Source organism: Zosterops lateralis (assembly GCF_965231275.1).
Source record: "Zosterops lateralis genome assembly, chromosome: 1".
Taxonomy (NCBI): domain Eukaryota; kingdom Metazoa; phylum Chordata; class Aves; order Passeriformes; family Zosteropidae; genus Zosterops; species Zosterops lateralis.
In genome coordinates this window covers 68,546,979-68,573,888 of record NC_139762.1, presented here as the reverse complement: position 1 = coordinate 68,573,888, position 26,910 = coordinate 68,546,979, and the positions used below count along the sequence as shown (strand labels likewise).

Genomic DNA, 26,910 nt, shown 5'->3' with positions numbered 1-26,910 from the left:
CCCAGGGCGGAACAGATCAGAGTGTCCCGAGAACTGAATTAACCCCAAGAGCCCCCCGGGGGACACCGTTCAGGTGCCCCTGGAGATGAGGCACCTACGGAACCCCCCGGGGGGCACCGATCGGCGTGTCCCGAGAGCTCAATTTACGGCGGAGCCTCTGGTGTGGCACCGATCGAGTGCCCCGGGAGCTGAGGCACCGACCGGGGTGCCCCGGGAGCTGACTTAACCCCAGAGTCCCCCGGGTGGCACCGATTGAAGTGCCCGGGAAACTGAGGCACCGCAGAGCCCCCAGGGGGAAACAGATTTGGGTGCCCAGGGAGATGAGGCACCGACGGCCCCCAAGTGCAGCAATGATTGGGGTGCCCCGAGAACTGAATTAACCCCAGAGCTCCCCGGGTGGCACCGATCGGGAGGCCCAAGGAGCTGAATTAACGTCGAATCCCCCAGTGCAGCACTGATCGGGGTGCTCAGGGAGCTGAATTGACCCTGGAGCCCGCAGGGCAGCATCGATTGAAGTGCCCAGGTAGCTGGGGCACAGACGGCCCCCCCTCATGCAGCACCAATTGGGGTGCCCCGAGAACCGAATTAACCCCAGAGCCCCCCGGGCGACACCGATCGGATGGAGCTGAGGCCCCGACGGAGCCCCCCCGTGCAGCATCGGTCGTGGTGCCCCGGGAGCTGAGGCTCCTACGGAACCCCCCGGGGGGCACAGAGTAGAGTGCCCGGGGAACTGAGGCACCCGCGAGGCCCTCAGGAAGGAACAGATTTGGGTGGCCTGGGAGCTGGGGCAGCCATGGAGCCTCCAGGGCAGAACAGATCGGGGTGTCCCGAGAACTGAATTAATCCCAGAGCCCCCCGGGCGGCACCGATCGGGTGCCCCGGGACACGAGGCACCGACGGCACCCCCCCGGGGGGGCCCGGGGAACTGAGGCACCTGCGAGGCCCCCAGGGCCGAACAGATTTGGGTGGCCCAGGACCTGAACTAACGCCCGAGCCCCCCGTGCAGCACCGCTCGGAGTGCCCCGAGAACTGAATTAACCCTGGAGCCCCCCGGGTGCCCCTGAAACTGAGGCACCAACGGAGCCCCCTGGGTGGTACCCATCGGGTTTCTCCGGGAGCTGAGGCAGCGATGGAGCCCCCCGGGCGGCACCGACGGAGCCCACCCGGGCGCACAGGTCGGGGTGCCCCGGGAGATGAGGCGGGGATGGAGCCCCTTGGGCGTAACAGATCGGGGGTCTCCGGGAGCTGAGGCACCCTCCCCCCCCGGGCGGCACCGATCGGGTGCTCCGTGAGCAGCGGTAGCGATAAGTGGCACCAATCGCAGTGCCCGGAGAGCTGAGGCAGTGACTCACTCTGGGCGGTACAGGGCCGCTTTTACCCTGCCCCGCCTCTCTCTCTCTCTTCTGCGGCTCCGCCCGATCCCGAGAGCTACTTAAACTGGGCGCTGGGGTCCGACCCCCACTGCCAGCAGCGCCCGGGGGATCATCAGGACTGTCAGAGGCCAGAGCGCGGCAAAGCAGGAGCGCGGCTGCCGGAGCTGCAGGAAGGGTCCCCGCTGCAGCACCGAAACCGAAACCACGGTGGCGACCCCGCCGGGCGAAGGTACCGCCGCCGCTGCGTGACCCCTTTGGCGGGGCTCGGGCGGGTGACGGGCTTCGAGGGGAGATGGCCCGGCGGGCATCACCTCCCACCCATCCCATCCCATCCCGCACCCCCTGGAGAGGCTCCCGGGCACGGGGAAGGGGAAGCGGCGGGCGGGGAGCGCCGCGTACGAGAGGAGGCGGCCTCGGCGGCAGGAAGCCGCTGGGAGAAGGGCGATATGGCTAACGAGGAACTAGGCCAGAGCAGCCCCGCGTTGGGGCTTCTCGGCCCCTCGGCTACAGGACGGCTCTGGCGCTGCCCGCCCTGGGCGCCGCGGCCGCAGCGGGGCCGCGCTTTGCTGAGCGGGAGCGCCCGGCAGCGGCTGCTGCGCCCCTCCCCGACGGCCACGGCCCGGCCCGCGCTGCAGCCAGACAGCCCTTCCCCATTCCCATACGGAATGCGCGGTTCTGTCACCAGAACCGACTGTAACACCTTTGCACAGACCCCATCCTTTCCTCTTCCCACGCTGCCTCTGCTCCTGTGAAAATTTGTGTTGCATAACACCTTTGTTTCCCTTGTATTGGCTTCTCCTCCCCGTCCCACGGGATGCTTTCTGCTGACGATCTGACACAGGTATTTTCTTTGCTATTTCCAAAAGGAAAAAAGAAAATTCCTTAGTGAAAAGATGCATCAGCTGAAAAACCTGAGTAGAAGGGGAAGGTTTAGATGGAGTGGGCTATTGCATTTACGGCAACAAATCTGAGATATCTTGACAGCTTTTGAAACATCATATTGACAATATTGACACAGGCAATGTTTCTATCTTTTTGTTATCAGCTGTAGCAACCCCTTCTATTTGTCTCCTGTTACTCATATGGGAATACCAGCTTTGGCTACTGTTCTTTATTCCTTTCCATTACTGATAACTCAGTGGCCAAGACTTCTGCTACTTGTAAACATGCTCATTTTCTCCAATTAAAGTTTGTGGCACCTCTTAAGAACTTGGGTGCTGGGAGAATCATTAGACTACAAAGGCTGCAATCAATGTTTTTTCATATTACTGTGCTAATGTGCTCAGGTCACATCAGATCTGCACCAGATCACTTACAAATCATTAGAACTCAGCAAAGCATTTTTGAACAGTGATTAGGGATATGACTCAATGACCTAATTAATGCCCAGGTTATGATTCTTGTGAATTTAAAAGCCCTTTTAGAGTTAGGGGAGAGGACATAACCATGGTGTTAAAAGAAAAATGCCACAAACCCACTTAGCACACTTCTATCCTTTTCTAAAGAACACCAGTCATACTGGGTGGACAGAAATTCCTCTCTTCTAGCAACTGATATTCAAAATTTTCCTAATACATGTTGGTACTTGGTAAATATGAACCCAACTGAACACAACAAATGTTCAGAATAGTATATGAAAAAAACTGCTTTATAATTAATCTGGTATACAGATGAGGGCTACTTCACAGAAGGTATATTAACCACTAGAAGAATGCATAGCCTCTGTAAGGGTTGGCTAAAGCTACAAAATTTCTGTTCTCTTAACCACAGATACACAATGCAGGAATTGGAGTGTCCTAAGTACTGAGGATACATACAAATTACCCCGTATCTCAATAAGAGATACATCTCAACAGTAAGGTTGGAATGAACGTGAGTCTTTGAGCTTCTACCTTTGGTTTTTTATCATCTGACTTTTCAAGGTATCATAAGCCAATATCTCATGCTACCAGAATAGGTAGTCTTTGCTTTAAAGCCTGGCTAGACACTGTTTTCCTGTGATTTTTGTTAAAAAAAAAACAAAAACAAAAACAAAAACAAAACAAAACAAAACAAAACAAAACAAAAAAAAAAAAAAACAAAAAAAAAAAAAAAACACCACCCACCCAAAACTTTGGGTTTGAAATAAGTCATTAAATCAGAGACCTTCTATTCAGAGTACTTCATTACTTAACAAGAACATCAAAAAAAGCAGTAGCATCTTATTATGCCCAAGGGGGAAGATTCCCTTCCATCTAATAAGAAAATTCCCTCTCTTGACTGTTACCCAGCTCACTTCAGCAGATACATTATGATTTTAGAAATTATTACTTCTTTTGACTTTCCAAGACTTCCAGTTATAGTGACTACATGTGGCTTAGTAGGAACATGTAATTAACACTGTAAATAGGAACAAGGTTCTATTTATTACAGTTTTGGGCAGAGATTGTTTTTTTGCCAGATTATATTGCATTGAATGTCAGTGCCAAACTATAAGTGATATTAATGTAACTTTAGAGATTCACAATTCAGAAATACACATCTATTTGCATTTACAAGAAAGCATGTGCAAGTCTTATAACTACTACCTAGATGCATTATTGCTGTTAGCATGGAAAAATTAACATGCATAAGTGACTTCAAACCAATTCTTGGAAGGGAGACCCAGATAAAGAGGCAAGAGGCTAGTTTATGCCACGTTTGACTCTCACAACTGAATTTAGGCCCTTGTACATGTGATATCCACCCCATCTGCACAAAAGTCAGTATGACCACACCAACAAATCCAGAGAACCATCACAACAAACTTCCAGGGAAATGAAAGCTCAGCTATTATAGCAGCAATGGCACTGCTATGAATTCTTCATGGCACTGCTATGAATAATTTGACTCATTTTGGCTATTTGATTGGCTGTAAAGGAATTTAAAACAAACAAAACAGAAGGTCCCAAACAAACAAAAAAACCCCACCACAAAATAAACAACCACAAAAAAAAACCCAACAAAACAAACAAACAAACAAAAAAAAACCAAACCAACCAAAAAAACACCAAAACAAAAACTTACTACAACAAACATGAATGCAGCCATATGCTCAGGCCTGTGCTCATAATGCTGGCCAGCACTACAACAAAACAAAGCATGTATCTTTTTAAAGTCTGTAAAGCCAAAGCAGAAAACTCTGAAGAGAGGACACTGCTCTGGGTGTAGGGAGGTTGTTCCCTATCTGTACTACAACAGCCTGTAGAGTCTCTATATGTACTTTGAAGAGAAAGCTCTTGCTCTATCTCTTCTACAGGCACAATTTGTTTATTTTTTAAAAAATTAACTTATTCTTCCCTGTTTTGGTTTGTCAGTATTGAACTGGTCAGACCATTTCCAACTCAGCACTGAAATGTCTCTCCTCACTCAGGTACCAACTGTCCACATACACAAACCCCTTGGTTCCCAGGCTCCCCAAGAGGCTGTGGTAATGCGCAGTCAAAATTAGCCTGCAGCTGATGTTCACAACAGCATTAAGCAATCTTTTCAATTGGAGATTGGATGATAAAGGTGCACAGTAGTTTATAGGAATTAGCAGTTATTTGTTGGTCTGGAAAAACTCTGGAGTCCCTTTGCTACACAATTTAGAGCTCTTAGTTACCCAAACCAGCCAATCTACTGTTGCTGATAGTGGCACTTAGAGGTGGTGCCTTTCTCCCAGCTCTGTCTGCATCATAGTTACCCAAGATGAGTGGAAAATGAGCAGCCCTGATAGTCTCTTGGACTTTGTCTTTTCTCAGCAAACTCCTTTACCTGATGTAAGGTGCTTAAATTAAAAACTTAGTGAGAGGAAGAAAAGCAGAGCTTGTTTGCTTGCCTGAGTGCTAGCAAAGCAGCTTGCTGATGTGCTGAAGGCAAGGGCTGTCTAGCCTGGGAAACATATTAGACAAGAGAGTACCACAGCTTTATCAAAGGATTGAAATTATTCTGGCATCCACTGATGTTTACTTATCTATTAATTACCCATTTCATAGGGTCCCCCAAAGTCTCTTTTTGTCTTGATGCACTTAGGAGTTACTACCAGCCTTCACAATTTCTTTGTTCCTCTTCTTTTTAACAGGCGGTGGAGAAGTTGCCATACATATTCCTTTCTAGTACTTGTCTCAAGTTCACGTGCAAATAATTTTTCCATAGAAGCTGAGTCCTTAATTTCACCCTCCAGAGGAACCTTTTATTTGGTTGTTTGGTTTAAGCTTTAAGCAAACCGCTTAGAGCTAGGTTTGCAAAGATGCCTAAAAGTTAGCTTTGAGTTATATAAAAATCTGGGCACCTGACAGGCCCATGTTTGGGCAATTCAGAAAACAAGATACCTATCAGAATAATCATTAGGCACTACCTGCCCTTGGGACCATGGCTCTTGATTTTGCTGGGGTTTGGATTTTGCACATATGAAGTGTAGGGACAGTACCAATCTACTGTATATTGTATAGATAAAATATATTTATCAACAGCACTTTGAGATCCTCAGGTGAAGAAATGGTTTTACACCAACTGAATATAACTGTAGTGGGTTGACAGGATAAATCATTGTGGTCTTTAGGTCTGACTCTGTGAGAACCACAGAATTTTTCGTTTCCAGCTCAGCATTCATAAAGGGTCATGAGAGTTTATGTTTCTGTCCTACTCATTAAATGTACACTTATTTAGTGGAACAGCTAAATGCTTTCAATTACACTTATTTTTCCTCCTTTATACTGCAGGTCCAGAAGCACAAGGGTGCTTGATTTTGTTTTAATTGCTAAGCCACAAAGAGCCATTGCAGCCATGTCGCTGGAAGACATCCACATGAACACCAAGGACTTGCTTGAACAAAAACAATTAGATGCTGGAGGATTTGGAGTAATTTCTTTATGCATTCACAAGAAACATGGATATGTAGTATTAAAAAAAGTGTATACAGGACCACAGCGCACTGAGTAAGTTACAGATCTCAGTTCTGATTTTCATTTCAGTTAGTTCTGAGTCCTCTAAATTCAATTAAGATAAATCTAAATGGAGTGTAATAATTCAAGTCTTTGGATTCTGGAGATACTTTATGCGAGGAAAATAAAACAATGCTAACAGCTGTCTCACAAATTTTCATTTTTTCCCCTCTTGAGACAACTTTTTTAGTTTTAATTCATAGTTCCAGTGGGTTTTGTTACAAGGTGAATTGGTTTTGTTACATTACCATGAATTGTTAAGACTCAAGAGGACTCTTGCACACTTAAGGAAATGCAGGAACTTAGTGGCCACATGATATTTTTAAACTTGCAGATATGTTTTCAATGAAATTATCCAACTGTAGATGTCCACTAGGAACTAAATGCACATAAATTATCAGCAGGACTTCAACTTCATGTGTGTTAATACCACAAATGTGACCCTCCCTCCTTTAAGAAATTGCAGAGTGAGCCAAGCCCACTGATTTAATTCAAAGATTGAATTAGCTGTTGATTTCAGTGGATTCAGGTCACATTGCAGCTCCTATTACCTCACATCCATAACAACCCTAAAACTCTCCCATGAGTCATCCACTAGAGAGAGACAAAATTCCATGTTTTTTCTATGGTAAATAACTGAGATTTTATTTAACTGGTGGAAAGCAGATTAAGAGATTCTAGTAGTTTACAGCCTGCAATGACAGTTTGGGATGACCACAGTTAAAATGGACAAGTCTGCCAAATGTATTTTTGGGGTTGTGTTTTTATTTTTTCATTACACAGGCTCATAATTTTATTATTCTTAAAATATTGAACCAAAAGTCTTTAGCAAATTTTTAAACTGAGCCTAATGCAAACAAAACAACCAGTTTCTTCTTCTGTGTGTTGTATGGTAGAACACAGATGGAGAAAGCAGTTTTCTTTTAAGTCAGAGGGTAGGAAAGCATTAGCAAGCATAGTGTCAAGGTTTTCATACATCCTTTCATCTGATGACTAGAACAGGAACAATAATAAAAATTCCACCCCTTCTATTCATTATGTAATAGATACTATCCTTTTTTAAGACCTCTAGTGAGCTCCCAGATATGTTCCTGTGATGATGGGTTGTACTGAGGCAGAGGTAAAGAGTTAGGCTTTAATTCATCCTAAACCAGTAATTGTTAGCAAATGCTGTCATCATTTAGTATGTGTGTGATTCCCTTGTAAGAAATCTGTTTTGAACATGAAGCCCTTTGGAAACAAGATCTCTGTAAGTTTCCTGTATACATAAGTAGTGAAGTGGATCTTGATCCTCCTTGTTCCAAGGCTCTTTCAGCTCTGCCCAGATCTCACCCCAGTTTAAAGACTGGACATCTACAGCCACCCACAAGAAGAATGCTTATTCAGTTTCTGAAAAGCAGGCCTTAAAATCAGACTGAGCAGGCAGTTGCTGTGTAAGGCATTTGAGCAGAATCTTAGAGAATATAACCTGGCATGAACAAATCTGTATCAATTCATAATCAGGTGAAGGTATGGTTAATCTTGCAGGAGTTCTGGGGGTGTTGACATTTTTGGCCATGATTTTCGTCATGAATCAGTGTGACTTTCATCCCTTTATTCTTTCTAGGCTGGCACCTAAATTTGGTGTAATTTCTGTTTTACAGGTACAATGTTTCCCTTCTTGAAGAAGGCAGGATTATGCGCAGACTGCAGCATGACCGTGTGGTAAAGTTACTCGGTGTCATTTTGGAAGATGGAAACTACTCACTTGTGATGGAGTATGTGGACCGGGGGAACATGATGAAAGTGCTACACAATGTGAGCAGTCAATTACTTCATCCCTTAGGGTTGGTGAGCTGCTTGAAAGGGATAGGGTGTTACTGCCATATCCAGAGAAGAGAGTCTTTAAATTAGTATTCTATTTTTGGTATTAAAAAGCCATTGGCAGCGCTGCCTTCTTAGAGACAGCAGACAATGACAATGGCTTTCCTGTGCATCACAGAGGAGCAGACCAATTACAGATTAAAAAGTTCTAGAAGTGGCTGTAGAGATATGTGGAAAATTTGCTAAATATGTAGCAAATATTTGTCAGTATGGAGTGATTCTAGAATTATTTTAATGCCAAAATTTCAATCCAAGAAGGACCTTAGATCCATAGAATATCCCTAGTTAGAAGGGACCTTGAAAGACCATCAAGTCCAACTTGCACAGGACAACCCCAAAAATCACAACCACCCTCTGGGTGAAGTATCTTCTCCTAATATCCAATGTAAACCTTGCCTAATCCAGCTTCATGCCATTCTGACAGGCCTATTGCTGACTGCCAGAGAGAAGAGATCAGTGCCAGTCCCTCTGCTCCATCTGCTTCCCATCATGAGGAAGCTGTACACCATGATAAGCTATTCATTCCCTCAGTCTCCTCCAGGCTGAACAGACCAAGTGACCTCAGCCCTTCCTCACATGGCTTCTCCCCAGGTTTTTCACCATCTTTGTACCTTCCTTTGGAGAGTCTCTAATGGCTTTACATCCTCCTTAAATTGTGGCCAAAACTGCACACAGTATTTAAGGTCAGGCCATACCAGTGTGGAGTAGAGTGCGATAATCGCCTCCCTCAACCTGCTGGTGATGTAGGTTTTTCTTACCATAGCTTAAGCAGAGATACTCTTGGGACTGAGGAACCTTTTTTAAAAGACTGAGTTTTAATTTGGTTGTTGTGGTTGCATTTTTTAATAGATTGCACTTCTTGTTCTTTCTTTTAGTTCTCACTACCTTTGTCAGTGAGAGGGCGTTTCGTGTTGGAGATCACAGAAGGAATGCTTTATCTGCATGAGCAAGGCTTTGTACACAAAGACCTAAAACCAGAAAACATCCTTGTGGATAGAGACTTCCACATTAAGGTACTTGTTAGCATGTGAATGAAGAAGGCTGGTGATTTGGGTTGAAGAACCCATTTCAGCCATGTTGGTTTGAGTTCCTAACTTGGTGGAATTGGTAGATGAATGTCTTTGTAGTTTAGTGAGCTACCACTGAGAGAGTGTTAGCCCTGGATCACTGAATTATGGTGGCCTATACAACCTCTGAGTCTGAGATTTGTTCAGTATTCCTCCAGTTGTGAAAAAAAAAAAAAAATTAAGGGCATTAAAAAAATAGTATTGTTGAGAATTAACAAGCTATAAATAACAAAAAATTTGAAAGCTGAAACAAATGTTAATACAGAGTTTGAAACAAAATAGAATTTTTATGAGTAATGTCTTCTGTCCTTTATTACTCTAATTTCTCCTCCTGCCTTCACTTCCTTTTTTTTTATTCCTTTCTTTGTTTTGTTATCTTCTCCTCTTTTGTATCCCTCTTTTCCCTTAGTCATCATTTTAAAATGACATCCAGGAGCTACAAAAAAAGCCCCATCAGTACACTACTTCAAAGAATGGTTTATAAGCCTAATCCAAAGCCCTTCTATTAACTTTAATGTGGTTTTGGATCTAGACACTTAAATATAGAGGTTACTCTGGAATAAACCTGAGGGGAATTTGCAGCAGTTCTCATCAAATATCCTGTCTCTTGTCAAGGTGACTTGTTGAAATAATCACCCCATTACAGTTTGAAACTACAGAATAAATCTCTGTGAAGAGAACTCTAATTTTTTATTTCTCACACTTTAATTAGTGAGAAGTTCTTTGACAATGTTAATATAGTAGCAAGTGCAGTATGAGCAGCTTGCAGATAAGAATTATAAATTTATTTATTTTCCAAAAATAAAAACCCCATCATGATCTGCTTTAAATATAAATTGTATGGGGAGCTGGGTTTCAGCTTGCTTATATGGACAGGAACCAAACTAGGCTATGATCACATTTCATGACAAACTGATCTGGAACATGGGATCAAATTCAGAATCAGATAAAACTTCCTTAAGTATCTCAATCAAAAGGATAACGTAAGGCAGCTATTGTATGATCTATCTGCTTGAATGTGTCTAACATCGTCAACAATTTGAAAGGAAAATAGTTGTTCCAGAAGATTGTACATGTAGAAAGATTTATGTCATATCCTTCTCTATCAGTAGAACTGTCACTTGTACCGGGACTCCTACTTCCTCAGCAGAATGTTACCTAGATTTTCCTCTGAATACACAACCTCTAAATGTAGCCCAAGGCTTCAGAAATTCAAGAGGAACAACAAGCTAGTTAGAGGCAATAAGAGAGAAAAGTGAGGCAAGGTTCACCTCAATTTCATCTGAAGTAATTGAGTTACCCACCTCCGTTGGACAGCTGCTTGTGGCCAAGAGAAACAGGCCCATTTTCTTTCACTTTCCTCTCCTGTTGACTTCCTATTCCCTTGTGTTAGCACTGCTCCTAATCTGAACACCCTGCCTTGATTTAGGAAGCCAAACCAGCAAATTACAATTTACCTTCTTGGCAGTGCTACCCTTCTGTTGGGAAGACTTGGTTCAGAAGCTGCTTGACTGCCTTGAACTAGGTCTTTCCAGCTAAGTGTCAGTGCTAGAACAAGAGGAGCAGAGGGAGCACATAATTGAAGACTGGGGGAAAGGAGGGAAGGATTTCATTCTTCACCACCAGCAATTTGTCTAGTTGCAGAACTGCACCCTAAAATTTCAGTAATACCACATTGTCAAGCACACAGTACCCAGGTATCTCTGCTTTAACCTATTCCATGCTATTCTTTCCTGTGTCTCTGTGTCATACATATCACATCATTTTAGATCCTCCTCTTTCCCTTTTCTGAAGGAAGATCTAAGATGGTTGAGCTAAACAGAATCTGAATGGAAAGGGCAGTGAGGGATGAGGCATATCTGCCCCTCTCATAGATTGATTCTATTGAATCTTCTATTGAATCTTAAATTCTTCTCCTGTGAATCTTCTGTATTGAAGGGAGAACAGAAAAGGGTTGAAAACTATACTGAAACAATAAAAGTACATGTCAAAAGAAGTGTAAATTCCAACAAAACTTCTCCCCACCATACTCAACAACTCTTCCTCATCTGCATGCACCAATCATAACACCTTATGCATAACACAAACAAAGAAAAATGAGAAAAAAATCAAATAATTTGTTTTCCTTTCTTAAGTTGTATTTTTTCACTATTTAATTTTTAGATAAGTTATTAGACTAGTATTAAGTCTTGACAAAACTGAGCACGACATGCAATGCTTGTTTGTTTCCTCTTCATTACAGTGCTAGCTCTGACATGTCTCATTTTTCAGATTGCAGATCTTGGCATTGCCTCTTTTAAGAGCTGGAGTAGGCTGACCCAAGAAGAAACTGTCCGACAGAAGCAAATGAAGACAACTTACCAGAACCATGCTGGGACTCTTTTCTATATGGCCCCAGAGCATTTACGCTGGGTTAATGCTAAACCAGTGGAGAAATCAGATGTTTACAGTTTTGGCATTGTGATCTGGGCCATTTTTGCTAACAAAGAGCCATATGAAAGTACGTTGCTTTCCAAAGGATGCTATCAGAAAAATAAGTTATGCTTTCCAAAGGATGCTATCAGAAAAATAAGTTACAAATATTAAGCGTTTAATGTTACAAAATTAAGATTAGAAGATTGCATCACCCATGGCCTAGAATAGCACCTGTTTGGCACCTCATGTCTAGTGAGAGGAATTAGTGCATCATTCCTGACTTCTAAGCATGGACAAGAACATCTGAATGAAATGCAGCCATGAGCTGAATCTACTCACATCTACATGGTGTGGGCACAAACCAGACTTGGTGGCAGAAATTAGGCAAACCTCAGGTGGGCCAGGATGGAAACTTTGGTGGACACTATTTCCTGAGGTGAACTAGTTACACATGGAAATGAGAATGATCTCACAGTCAGTTACCAATTCTCAGCTGTGTGGTGCTGATTTCTCAGCATGCACCAGTGGTCTTATAGAGAACAATAGGAGCCAACTGTGGAATTCCAGAGAAACACGATTATAATTTTGAATGGATTTTTTGCTATTTTATTGGCTAAATGTTGCCTTTGTGGCCATCTTTGTGTTCATATCCAGTGCAGCACCTGCACTAGGTAGCTGATGCACCTGAGATGCAGGTTCTATAGAGCTGTATCTATCATCCTTCCTCATACTGCACATGTCATACGTGTAAAAGTAAATCCATTAATTTTAAAATAAATCGCTAATCCATGGAAGTCAGGGCAGTGGATTCAAATTCACTAATATAAATGATCTGTAGGTGTAACCTGGACCTCTTTGAAATCATATTTTACACACCCACAAACACAAAGGAAGCCACTTCATTGTTTCTTTTACCTATGGAAAAGTAGCAAAACTCATGAGCAGAACTTGATAGGAAATTTTATTTTTCAGATGGTATAAATGAAGCCCAGATTTGCTTTGGCATCATTAACGGAAACAGACCAGATGTAAATGAGATCATTGATAAATGTCCAGAGGAAATTATTGACTTAATGCAGCAGTGCTGGGATGCAGATTCAGAGAAACGTCCAACTTTTGCAGGTAAGGCATTACTTTAGGATTCGTATTTGTTTGTGTCCATTGATAGTTTATAATGCAGCAAAACAAACCTGAGTATTTCCCTCTTGAAATAAGGTGGGGTTTTTTTGAAAACTGAAATAGCAATGCACGTGTTCTGTAAAGCATGCTGTCTGTACCATGACCAAAAATGGGATCTGATCCAGCATTTACAGGTTTGAGAAATCCTAGTAACCAAACTGAGCTATTTAAGGCACTTTATCCCTGATAATTTCTTTTCAGCATAGTATAATCTTATTGCTGAAACTTACATAAAAACTAACATCAAGGGATAGATGTAGTATATCTTGACAATGACTGAGAAAATATCCTATTCAAAATACTCTAGATTCAAAAGCTGTCCTAGTTATCCTTCCATAAGCAATCTGACAGACTTTGATAGCTAATCATCCTTTCATATGGTCAGATGGCAAAACACTTCCAATCAGTAGAAGTCTTGGCTCAATGGTCTGGGAAGGAGACTAAGAGCAAATAAACCAAAACTCTCTGTCTCGTTGTCTCTTCTTTCTGCCTCAATACATAGTGCCAAAAGTAACAAAAAAACCCCCAATAACCCAGAAAACCCCAAAACAACAAAAAGGAAAAAAACCCTACCCACAAAAAAGACCCTAACAAATAACAGGAAACTGAGGTTTGTATTTAGACAGGGACACCAACAGCTTCATATGTAGCAGGTATGTACTTAAATACACAGAGGAACTTTGTATCCCATGATAAAACCACCTATTATCTCCATTTTTAACATATATATTAAGCTTATGCTTGTATTGGATCTTAGCTTCTAATTTACCCATATGCAAGTCAAGGAAAGATGCTCTCAGCTACTGATCATAGACAGATTTCACCCTAAAAAGCATTACAACAACAAAAAAAATCTCAAAAAGTCATCCTTTTCTTGTTACTATTCAAGACAAAATATACGATGTGAACAAGTTACAAACGTATGTATACCTTTCTTGTTTCTGATATCATAGAAGTCTTCATTCTTCATTCCTTTTCCATCAAGATTGTTAACAGTACAAGTCAATTTTACTTTCCATTGAAAATCACTTTCACTTAGTTATTTTATTTTTGCAGAAATCAGTGAAAGATACAAGCCATTTTACTGTCAAAATCTAGAAAAAAATATCGAAGAAGATCTGAAGAATTTAAAAGTGAGTAAATTTCTAAGAATTTTAAGGTTTCCCACATTCCTTCTTCCCAACCCCAATTATGGCAGATCTGCCACTTCAAGACTGATCATGCTTGACTGATGTGATTTCCTTCTGTGATGAAATGACTGGATTTGTGAATGAGGGCAGAGCAGTGCATGTCATTTATCTCAACCTTCAGAAGGTTTTCAACACTCTCCCAAACTACTCTTGTATCCAAGTTCAGATGTTGCTGTCTGGATGAGCAGACAAAAGCAGGTTGGACGGCGAGTCCCAGAGGAGAGGAGTTGATGGGTCCTATTTCACCTGCAGGCCAGAAGCAGCTGCAGGAGTACAGGGGACTGGGACCTGACCTGGCTTACTCCTGTGTCAGTGACCTGACAGAAGTGATGGAGCACACATAAGGTGTGCAGGTGACACCAAACTAGAAGTCAATACAGTCACAAGGACGAGGCTGACAGCTGCAGGCTGGAGGAATGTAGTGACAGAAACCTTGTGAAATTCAGAAAGCACAAGTGGAATGCATTGCACCTGGGATTAAATAACCCCTGGCTTCAGTGCCAACCAGGGGCCACGCAGCCAGGGAGCAGCACTGCCGAGAAGAATCTCAGGGCGGTGGAGAGCAGTGACCTGGGCACCAGCCACAGCCTGCCTGGCACCAGCAGTGTCACAGGCAGCAGATCTGCTCAGACCTTGTTAGTCCTAATAGGAGATGGGGCTACTTCAGCTCAGACAAGCAATGGCTTTGGAGAACAAAGCTATTTGCAACCTGCCCCTCTGTGAGGAGTTTGAGAAGATAGAGCCAAGCTCTTCACAGCAGTGCATTGTGTGAGGACTAGAGAAAAAAGACAAATACAGAAACAAGAGAGACTCAAGCTGGATGTAAGAGTGAAAAGAAAAAAAAAACAATTTTTTTCCCTCTGAGGAGAGCAGAACAATGGCACAAATTACCTAAAGAGGTTGTCCAGCCACCATCATTGGAGGTTTTCAAACCCAACTGCACAAAGCTCTGAGCTACCAACTCCGATCCCATAAGTGACCCTGTTTTGAGCAGGAGGTGGGCCCAAGGTCCCCCAAGGTCTGTTTCCACTTAAGTGGCACACTGATTCTATGATAATATTTTGCAAAAGCTCCTCATGCATCCATTAAGTCTCACTCATGAAATAAAATGTTATTCCTAACAATTCAAAAGTGGCAGAACCTGTTTTAAAGTAACTTCATAAATTCTTGGTAATTTTTGCCCTGTCTTCAGGGCAGTGTCTAATGAGCCTCAGCCTGCTTGAGGCCAGAAAGCTATACCACAGTAATATTAACAGGTAGAAGTTAAATTCAGGTAGTTTCCTGAGTGTCCAAGTTGGTTTCTCTTACTTTTCTGGCTGTAGATTTAAAAATTATGATTAAAAGAATCATTTTCTGACTGAAAATAAGAGAATCAGAACTTCTTGATCAACTGGGCTGATAATGGAATCTTTTTATCACAGATGTTATGAATTTAATCACTTGACTATGTAGACTTCACTCACAGACAATACAGACAATATTCTTAACTAAGAGGGAAAAAAAACAAACTTCCTTTGTGAAACCATTCTTTCACTTCTTTTTTAAAGTGCATCCTTCTCACCAATTGTTGAAATGGAAGTTACTCATTTCATGTGATGTTTATGAAGCACCAGTAACTAATCAAAAAAGCAACAGTTTTGCAAAATGAAACTGATGAAACAGATTTCTTGGACTGATTTGATCAAACTCTCAGTGTGAACTGTATATATGTCTAATTTATGACAGCAGCCCCAAATGAGGTCCATGGCAAATTTTACCATGCTCTCTGCAGATGCACCTCTCATATCATAGGGACAAAAGGACTGTTTAGGAAATGGGCTGTGAGCTTATTACTTTCTCAGGAAGGAAAGCATTCATTACAATCGGGGCACAGATTAGGAAGGGTGGATCCAAGGCAAGTCAGTATGTGAACTACTAGTACAGCTTCAGTAGCAGCATGACTTAAGGGGTTTGGGCATAATCTCCCTGCTGCCTGCCCAGCAATCATGGAAACCTCCTAAAAGGATCACAGGATCACAGAATGGTTGAGGTTGAAAAGGACCAGAAGTCATTTGGTTTAACCCCCCTGCTCCAACAATTCCATTACTCAAATAAAATCTAAGGAACTGTGGTTGTAATGTGTGTTAGAACATCACCTTTTGCTTTTGGAGGGAAGTAGATTTTTTTGGGGAAGAGATAGGTAGGAATTGATTTTTAATCTGTGAAAGTACTTCTTGGGTTTAATTAATTTAAATAAAAACTCACTAACATAAACTCTACTTTTGGAAATTATTTTATGAGTAAGCAGCATTTGGGGAAGTTGAGAAATAATTTATCCAGGTCAAAAAAAAAATCTACTTCCAGCAAAGCCTGAATAATGAGAACGTCAGGAGTAGATTTTGCCTTTGCTCTAGTTAAGTGAGGATGAGGGTTATAGAAAGGAAATTACACTGCTTCCTTCTGAACATTTCCTCTAAACTCATCATTCCTAATCATCTTCATAAAAAATTAATGTTCCTATACCTGAATGTTAATTATTTCTCACCTCTTCTTTCCTGTTGATGAATGAACTTACTAGATATAGATCCACAGAACAAGGATGCACGTTTGCTACCTTTATCTCTGCAGCATCCCCTCACCAAGATTGCTTGCCAAAAGTCTGTCTATTAAATACAACTCAGAACAATCCAGAGTCACTCTGGATTAAGCTCACATTCATGCAGGCAAGGGTATTGTTTGGCCAACTCAGAGTATTATATACTGCAGTTACAGTGCAGACCTCCCTCCCTTCATTGAAGAAAAGATTTTGCCCACCTGTAGCAAAGCAATGGGTATTTCCCGTCAGGCTCTGCTCTCTGAAAGGGTATGGGATCTTTTCCCAGAGATTCACAGAATCTGTTCATCCAGGTCACTTCACAGTGAAGCTGTGCTGTTTCATATTCTACAGGTATTCCCTTTGTTTAAGCTTTTGCCTATAGTTTAATCATTTGTTCTTCTTCACACCAGGAAATGAGGCCTGAGTCAAATGAACTGCTGCATAACATGGAATCCCTTCAAATAGATGCTGTACCAGAAGATACCAGCAATGGTCAAATAGGTAAGTCACTAGCACATAATTATTCTGTGTATTTGCCAAAGATAAAGTTGTGTACAAAGCAAGTAACCTTACCATTAAGGGTTATTAAGAGACTCAATTATTCACCACTTCAGAAAGAATTATAATCACTGAGAAGATGTTATTTGTTCCCAGAAATCACACTTATAGTTTCAAAATTTCCATCATCTACAATTCAAACCCATCTCCTTTTACACTCTTCTGCTTTCTGCTCCCATGCCATAAATTTTGTTCAAAATTAAGCTTTACAATGGTCACTTTGATTATTACTTTTCATACTCGATCTTTCTTCTCATCTTTTTAGTCATGCCAACTGCTTGGTTTGTAGGCTTTAATTTCATTAAGACTTTCCTTTTTCCTCCTCCATCCTTTCTTATGAACACTCTGAATATGACCAAGATACATAATTGTAAAGTATTCTTTTGTTTAGGACCTTGCTGTCTAAGGAATCTGAGGAACACTAGTAGATAGCTTTTTCTCTCTTTTCTCTCATACTTTCATCAAGTCTTGGATGAGTTGCATGATTTGTGATTTTTATAGAGCTGGCTCTCTAATATGTGATAATATATCTAATATGATAGAGTTTTGTAGTAGTGTATCTGGAATCCTCTTACCAAAGTTTCTTAATGTCAAGGGACATAGGATCTTATTTGCAACACTGATTTACAAGAAATAATAAAAAATCCAGTAGAAATAAAAATCTGCTGAGTTATCTAAGACATGATTAAATTAATAATGTTAAACTGTAATATGCAACTAAAAATCTTCCCCAAAGCTAGGTCTGCCACAACTATTCCTCAGTAGAACTGATGGACTTAGGGCAGCCCCACTGCTCTATTTTTAAGTGAGTGTAGTTACATTTCCTGAGCAGAAGGAATCGTGTATGACTGCTGCAGATTGCAGATGCTCTCATGTTTTTTGTACAAAAGACTTTGTTCTGGATCTCCATTGCAAAAAGATGCCAAGTTGCCAGCCTGTCAGTCAAAGGCAGGGGTTTTGCTCTAGTCAATGGGCATCACTCAGACAGTGGTAGTGAAAGGCATCCCACAGGATTTGTTCATACATCTCAAGCTTGCTCTGGAGAATAGATGCCATACAGTTTATGCTAATAATGAATTGCTAAGAACTGTCACTTTGGGTGGGGTTATTTCTGTATTAATCATTCCTCCACTCCCTCTCTAGCAGTGGTAGTAAAACAGGCAGAGCAAGTCTGACTGAAGGTGCACTAATATACAGCCATCCAAAGGAACTTGTTCTGGTCCTGCATAATATGGCCTGAAATAATGTGATTTGGGGGGGAAAAAAAGTTCACTGGCATTATCTGAGCTAAATAGAAGCACACACATACACTTTATTCCAGTTTTACAGTGCTCTCTAAGTGTCCCTTACTTCAAGCAAGGTATGATATTTTCTAGAAAAGTGTAAAGCTTTCAGAACTTTAAGAAAGCATCTGTAGTCCTACCCTTAAAAATATAAGTACAAGTATCAACAAAATGATTTTTATGTTTCTTATTGAGTCTTGGAATGCTACAGCATCATACATATTATAACTCCATCTAGTTCAATTCTGAAGTAGAGCTTCCTTTGATACTGAGAATTAGTTTGAAAGATGCAGACGACAAAGACTATTTTATCTGGTAGACATTACTTGCAAAAATGTATTCTTTGAGACCAGAGTATTTATCATTAAATGCCCATTAAATAATTTTAAAGTAAGATTTTAATGACAAATTATTTGCGCAGTATGAAATTACACCTGTTATTATAGCTGTATTATTTTCCATCCTGTTACACTTCAGTTTTGCACTGATCAGGCTCCAGTTAAGAGGAGACACACCTGGAAATCAGACCCTTCAGATGCCTGCAGGAATATTTGTTTCAATGGTTGAAAACTTGATATCAGTATAAGCAGACTACACAGTGAATTCTCACTCTCCTTGAGACAGTGAGATTTTTAATATTGAGAGCTAAAGCAAACCTGTAATTCCCAAATAAAATCTGTTGTACTTGTCAGTAAAGCTGTGTTTTATTTTATAGAATGTCTTATGCTGGAAGTAATGTTTTATTGAAACCTTTTAAGTATGCAATAATAATAAAGTAGGTTAATAGATTTTAGTATCATTGCAACAAGTTGAATACGTGCATTCAAATGTTTTCAAACATTTAATGTTCTTCCCTTTCAGATCAGCCTAATTCTCTGCACAGTTCCCAAGGTCCCGTGACCAGTGAGGTTGATGAAGCCCTGTTTGCTGCCTCCCCTAAGAACCAGCCCATTGAGAGCTGTGAGACCTCATTTGCATCTCCTGAGCCCCTGGAAAGAAAACTTCAGCATGAATACAACTACCACGCATTTGGAAGCCGGATGGATAAAGCAGTTCCACCTGTAGTCTATAGCCCTGAAATGCTAGAGGAGGAAAGGAGACGGAGAGTTTCCTGCGATCCCTTTGCAAAGCCATCTCCTGCTTCTCAACGGAGTGAGCCATATCCGAGAGCTGAAAAACCAGGATCAAACACTAATCCATATTTCTGGCCACAGCCAGCTGCAACAACACCAAAATGGGGGAATGTAGATGCTTTTTACGGGCCCAATCCCAACAGTCTTCCAGCAGGAAATGCAGTAGATGCCTATGGATTGTATTCAGCCGCCAGTAACTTTAGCTTAAGTAAACCTCCTGTGCCAGAATCTGGACAAAACCAGCAGTCACCGACCAATGTAAATTGGTATTCAAAAAATTCAGACACAGATACAGGTGAGATTCCTCCTTATCCAACACCTGTGTTTCTGAAAACACACTTTCCCACTATTCATTGAAGTGGTCAGGAGAGTTTTGTAGCTCATGGGACAACCTGCTTAATTGCAGGCTGATCTGTAATATAGCAAGGGTGAATTTATTTCATGAAGTTCTCTTTGTTTACTCAAAGTTAGAGCACTCTAGCTTTGACTTCATTATGCTGCTTTCACTGATGTCAGGCTGCCAGTTTCAAATGAACCATTTCTAAAGCATCAGAAAGTAAAGTAAATTTCTAAAGTAACAGAAAAGCATGAGACCCAACACCTGACTCTTCAGCTACCAGCCAAGGAAGAGCAGAGAGCAAGTACTGCTAAAGCAGCTCCCAAAACCAGGAGCTGCTACCAGTCATTCTAGGAAAGCTGAGGAGAACTTTGACTCTTAGAACTGTAACGTTCATGCCATAGGTTCTGCTCACGTGAAAACAACATTTGTAGCATTCCAGAAAATAGATGAGTATTTTTTACCTTGACTTGCTGCAAGCTGAGAGACTCCTGAACCTAGGGAGCCAGCAAGGAGCTAAGGATTGTAACTGGTTTTTCCAGAGAGCTCTGTCTGGTGCTAAAGGAGAGCTTCTGTTGGTGTTTGCTGATAAGCCATAGAGTAGAAAGGTATGGAGACAAAGTAGGAAGAGGATATTGGGCATTAACAAAACATATAAATAAGTGGTAACTGGATACCTACAAGATATAACTTTGAGGAAGTAGAGACAGCATGAGATGGCTGCTCCTACTCTTGGATATTTTTAGCATGGCGTTATTTTCCAGGTCATCTCACAAGAAAATGAAAGATGCCTAGCTGTTTACAAGCAGAATGCCACAAAGGTGTTATTTTGTTAAATTATTTATGCAGAGGCTATGATTAGTTGTTTATGGGAGTTTATTTGCTGAAATGAATCTGGGGGCTGTCATGTCAGAAGGCAGGCATTAGAATTTTCAACATCACTAATAAAGGAAAACCTTCTATTTGAAAGAAATAAAGTTATTATAGGAAGGCTGTGTGAAATAGTGGAGTAGATACCAGACTGAGGTGCACAAGAGCTGCATTTCAGCTTCTCACTGACTTGTTGAGTGACTATAACCTATCTGCTCTTGCTGCCCCAGTATGAGTTGCAGAGCTCATATGTGAGCATTCAAACACTCACACTTAAGGCATTTTCCAGTTTGACTACGTTATACAAGACAGCTCAGTCTGTAACTGCAGTGTGCTGTGATCCCACACTGCCAGATATTCCTACACGTATGTGGAAGCCCATTGTCCTCACTGAGATCCAAGGATGGTTAAGGTTATTAGTAACTTCAACAAAAATCACAATAAAATCATTGCTTAAACTAGAGTTATTCAAGGAGATGCAATCCTGCTAATTACAAAGCTTCTCATCTCTGTATTTAAGAGCACTGTATACTCACATTGTTACAAATATGGCAGTCATTGTTATGTATATCTACTTTTCTATTTACATAATGCTTTTGGCATTTCTTTGTTTTTTTCTCTTTCTACAGGTTACAGGGATTCCACTTCTTTCCCAAGGGGAACGTTTGCATACTATCCTAGCACACCCATAGTAAGCCCAGGTAAGTGCTGTGGCCTTCATCTGCCCTGGCAGCCAACAGGCCGTGCATTGCATCCTCACCAGTAAAGCAAAAAACTTCAGGAACTTGAAATAATTTCTGTTATTGCTTAATACCTCTACCCATAGCTGAAGTTTTCAGAATCAGCAGGTAAAACTAATTCCTGTCTCTAGCAGGACCTAAACACACCATTAAATGTGTATTTGATAAATCAATAACAACATATTCTTTTACGTAAGAACTTTAAAAATACGAGAGCATTGCAAGATTCCTGTACACCTAAACTAGTCACTTTCTTAGATTAAACTTCAAGTTGCTGTCACTCTGCCCAGCTCTGGAACCACACACACATTTGGGACACTTTGTCCTATCTTGCTCTGGATTTTCATACAAATTTCTAGCTACAAGCTTCCTGCTGATCAGCCTTCATTGGGGCTCAGTTCTCTACAGTTCTACTGGCTTGAGCCCCTAAAATCATGTAATATCCTTCGGGAGTTATTAATATACGCTCCTTTCAAGTTGTGTTGCTTGGGGGACTCTGAATTCTTTAATTAACCCTTTCAAAGGCCTGTCCAGTTTCTAAGTGGTCTACACTACAAAGAAAACTTGGAAGAGCAGGTTTCTGTCTTCTTGACTCTGCACCCCTTAAATGATGACCCACACCTGAGAAGTTGCAAAGTGTAAAGCCTTGGGAAAGGAGATTTATAAGCACACTATTTTTTACTGTTAATACTGTAACATTGACAAAATATTTGTATACATTTTCCTATCTTGGGCTAAATTCATTTTGTTGCCAGATAAAAATATAAAGAAACCTCATGTTTGCTATGTTCTTAACTACAAATATGATGAGTTTCCTGAGTCCTCTGGCTCTTAAAAGAAAATACAGGAATCATAATGTTATAAGTAGAAGTAATAATGTTATGAGACACGATAAAATGCATTCCTTTTTTACAACTTCATCAATCTAATCATACATACATATAACATTTCTGACTCACCATCTCAGGTTAGCATATATTAAGTGCACTTAGTCAGATTTTCATACAGAACTATATATTTTCACATTTCATATTGAAATCTAGTGTGTAACAAGGTTGTAGCCATTATTTCAAGTGATTAAATACAGAGCTTGGTGTATCATTTTAAGTATCTGTTCTTCCATTTTAGACCCAGGTTGTGAGATTCACCATTTAAGCTTGAGTTAGAATGTTCAGTGGATGATTACCCAAGCAGAGTTCAGAAAACATTGCCAAGAGAACAGAAAACTGACATTACCTAACACAAATAGTGACTTAGTTTCATGCTGTGTGTGGAAATCAGACAACAGTAAAAAAAAGATCAAATTGTGTGTTTTTATAATTGTATCTTATGAGCAACATGAAATGATTTGCTGTAGTCCCATAGAACTCAGAAGTCGTAGCTATAAACTGAACTTACATGTATGAAAAGTAAAGCTGAGAGGCAGAAGTGAGGCTTTAAGATTTAAACAAAAAGATCATTCAAGTTAAGGCTGACCTCCTGAAGCTGTTAGGCAGCAGAAAGCAAGACTGCTACTATGCATTCCCAAGGCACAGAGAACATTATTTACAGTCTAGTAACTATCAGCTTGGTTGTGACACTCTGTCATAAAATAGACGGGGCTTTCCCTAAAGTACATTTGTGTCACCCTGCATAGTAAAAATACGCTCACAGCATGCTTGCCAGTAAATGGCTATTTCTACATCAAGTGCAATGAATATCAATCCCCTTATTAGTAGAACTACTTCCTCCTTATGTTACTTCTTGACATTTGAACCTTATGCTGTTGTTTGTAATTTTGTGTTAAAGTTCCTTATACAGATGATTCAATCAAGTACCACATAAATAACAGCTCTGGAATTCAAATTGGATCCTATAATCACATGAAGATTGAAGAGCCAAATCCACATGTCAGCACTTGTTCTGTTGCTATGGAAGAAATTTATACACAATATGAAGCAAGGGGTATATTTGGTAAGAGAAATATCTCCCTAGTTTTCATGTATTCAACCCATAAAATTCTGAGAACCATTTGGTTTGGAATGCATAAAACACTCAGACTGGTAGAAGCAAGGCTAGGACTGGAGATCCTCACCTGACTTCAATGGACCCATGCAGATCATAGAGTCCAGTGGCTGACACGACACAGAGAAAACTAAAAGTTAAACCATATATTCAAGAGCCACAACAACTTCATTCAGATAGAAGTTGGACAATTTTAAAATGTAATTTATTTTTGTTGGTCAATACTGAATTAAACTATCCCTGTGTATTGCTAAGTAACACGTGTGTCTCAGAATATAAAATATATACAACTCTTTAAAAACTCTAAAAAGGGATTTTTCAATATTACAAGTTTAAGTGACAGCCTATGATAGCTTCAGATCAAAGAGCAAGTCCAGCAACTGACCTATGAATACATATATTCTGTCTGGACATTTCTTGCCTGCCATCACTGGGTTATGCTGCCCTCCATGGAATCCACTTCTGATTGCATCACTAAGATTCTGTCTCCAGATATTACCAATAAATAGTTGGGGGAGGACAGGAGAGAGAGAGTGACATGAGCAGAACTGTTGAATGATGCAATTTTCTTACACTCTTCTTCTTTTTGCAGACAATACTACTGTCCTGACAGAAAAGCATTTGAATCTAGTGAGAGAGAAGCTGGCTAAGCAGTGGAAGCACTGTGCTCGGAAACTGGGCTTCAGCGAACCAGAGATCGATGAAATCGATCACGACTATGAACGAGATGGACTAAAGGAAAAAGTTTACCAAATGCTGCTCAAGTGGGAAATGAGGGAAGGCTCCAAAGGTGCTACAGTTGGAAAACTTGCCAAGGCCCTCTTTGGCTGCCAAAGACTGGATCTCCTTAGTAGTTTGATGCAAATCCAAGAAGAATAAGTTTACTGAGAACAGACTTTCTAGAGCTGTCCTTTTTGCACAGACTTTTTGGAACGTATCTTTTTCACCAACCAATTCCCAGTGAATACGTCCACAATATTTGGTCTTCCAAAGGATTTAAAAAAAAAAAAAAAAGCATCTTCCTTCCAAATAGAATGATTGTCCAAAGATAACAACAACAAAATGCAAGACAAATATCAATTCAAGGAGAATGTGTTGCACAAAATTTCTGCATTCTAATCTTGAAATGTGTTGGTAGCATTCAGTTCTGAAGATTGACCTACTGCTTGAAAAACTTGTATGGAAATCAAAACCAACCCTTATATTTTTCCACAAGTGCCAATACTTATGCCAGTATTTGACTGGTCTAAGTTAATAATACATTTCAAATATTTTTATAATTTTTATTAAATACAGATGTCTAGAATTATGCAGAACAGCTGCATAAGTAAAAGCAAAACCTATTTCTGGCTTTAAAAGTCTATAAGTGATATTTTATAGTTATAATGTTACATTAGATTTTTACATTGTTTGGTAAAAAGATTTTACAGGGCAAGAGTCTCATCTGTTTTATGAAATAATGAAAAAATAAGTTCAATCAGTATGCAATCCAGACTGAAATCTCAAGAATACAAGAGCTTTGAGAAGGGAAAGGTGCCTTATTATCTCTTGACTGAAGACTCATTCTCCAACTTGCTCTGGGGGGGCTCAGTGTCACTACATTCTGAATCTCTTAGGCTGCATTTATATCAGTAGGTTAAATGTGCCTGGAAATGTTACTGGATGCTGAGATTAAACTGATGTGCTGCAGCCTGCTGCCAAAATTCTTTAAACCTCCAAAATGTTGTGCAAAGACTTTCACAGCACTCAGGTTGTTTCTGAGGAACACTGGAGCAGCTCTGTAGTGTAGGTGATGGTATCCCAGTGCCTGGAAATGTTCCTTGTCATTCTGACATGCTAATGTTGACATAATCTCAGTATGCAATATCTATGAAAGAAGAATTATTGGAAGTTTTCTGACTGAAGAATTATGCAAAACTCTTCTTATGATGGACAACACCACCTGTTCCATCAGACTTAGAGATACTTCAACCAGGCAACTGTTTAAGCTGTACATAGAGCACTAGGTGTTCATTATTGCTCATACCTATTCATTTAAATTGTTGGAAAAAAGCTAATAACAAATGGAGTGCAGTTAGAATGGATTTCTGCTCCTTGGTACACCACCCACCATTTCAATGGAGACAAAATGAAACTGTAATCAAAGCAATCATTGATGTATTTGTCATCTTAAACCTACTTTAAAATTTATTGTATTGCCTTGCAGTTTTGACTTAGCAGCATGCTAAATCTTCTCTAAACTCTTGAGTACAATAGAATGATGTGGTTTATCTGTCTAATATAATAAGCCTACACATCCCAGAAAAAGAAAGATTATTCTTTAAGCAGATAGAGAGACAGGGTAGGGGGTGTCTTCTCTAGTTCACAGAGCTAGAGCCAGCAGCTACTGTGTTAGTTCATGAAATAGATCCCTGAACAGATCACAAAGTCCATTTATGTTCTGTTAACACTGGTTGCACTGTATTGCTACATCAACTCCTGAGCCGCCATTGGTTTTTGAAGTCTTCCATATCTGCAGTCTTTATTTAAAAAAAATATGCAAGTTTTCAATCATAAGATCTTTGTCTCATTTGGTACGGAATGAATGGTGATCATTTAATGAACAACATTAAATGCTTAATTTGCTCTTTATTAAAGCAAGTCTGGACCTTACTTTCTGAAACAACAAGAACAGAGATGTAGAATACAAACATGAAGCATTTTAGAACAAGACTTAGACATGGGGCAATCCTAGATTTTTAATGCAGGAGGGGGAGATGTCATTTTACCTTTGGTGCTTGTCAAGTCCAATTCCAGACTAGTGCTCATAGTTCATGTGACATTGTAAATAGTACAGAACACAAACAACTGAACTCACCTAGAGACAAACTCCTTCCCTTGCAGAACTCAGTCACAGAGAGGATTCAGCTTCCTGGGCAGAAGGGCCCAAGTACTACAAGTCCTTTAGCATATCGTGGAAAACCACATAATAGGACACAATGCCTGGAAGCAGCAGCCAGGCATGTCAAATTAGAATACGTATTTAATAATAAGGATGATGAACTACTGGAATAAACTACCTAGGGAGTCTGTGGATCTTCTTATTATCTCTTAATTAAGACTGGTCTTGTTTCTTAAGATGGCTGTAATTGAAATCAAAGCTATAAGTCTCAATACAAGGTTAACTAAGTGAAATGTAAAAGCAAATGGTATACAGGAGTTCCAAGGAAAAGAGTTAGTGCTCTCCCCAACCTAAAAATTTACAGAAACATTAAGTATGGAAGAGAGAGATAAGCTAATACTTACTATATTGCTCATTTCATCTACCACCCCCATACCCCTCTCCCCTTGCTTAAAAAAAAAAAATTAGGGATGGAGCTGATTTTTGAAAAGCAACCTTT

The 26,910-nt window shown here is 40.6% G+C and overlaps 1 protein-coding gene across 1 annotated transcript; it reads left to right on the top strand.

Annotated features, from left to right (window-relative positions):
- Positions 1-1,446: 1,446 nt before the first annotated feature.
- RIPK1 (receptor interacting serine/threonine kinase 1) lies at positions 1,447-26,151 on the top strand. Its single transcript, XM_083866492.1, has 12 exons — positions 1,447-1,602; positions 6,095-6,310; positions 7,960-8,113; positions 9,055-9,192; positions 11,518-11,746; positions 12,634-12,783; positions 13,897-13,973; positions 17,016-17,106; positions 19,308-19,874; positions 21,416-21,487; positions 23,315-23,479; positions 24,123-26,151. The coding sequence occupies exons 2-12, from the start codon at positions 6,159-6,161 to the stop codon at positions 24,407-24,409; spliced, it is 2,082 nt and encodes a 693-aa protein (XP_083722618.1). The 5' UTR covers positions 1,447-1,602; positions 6,095-6,158; the 3' UTR covers positions 24,410-26,151.
- The last annotated feature ends 759 nt before the right edge of the window (positions 26,152-26,910 follow it).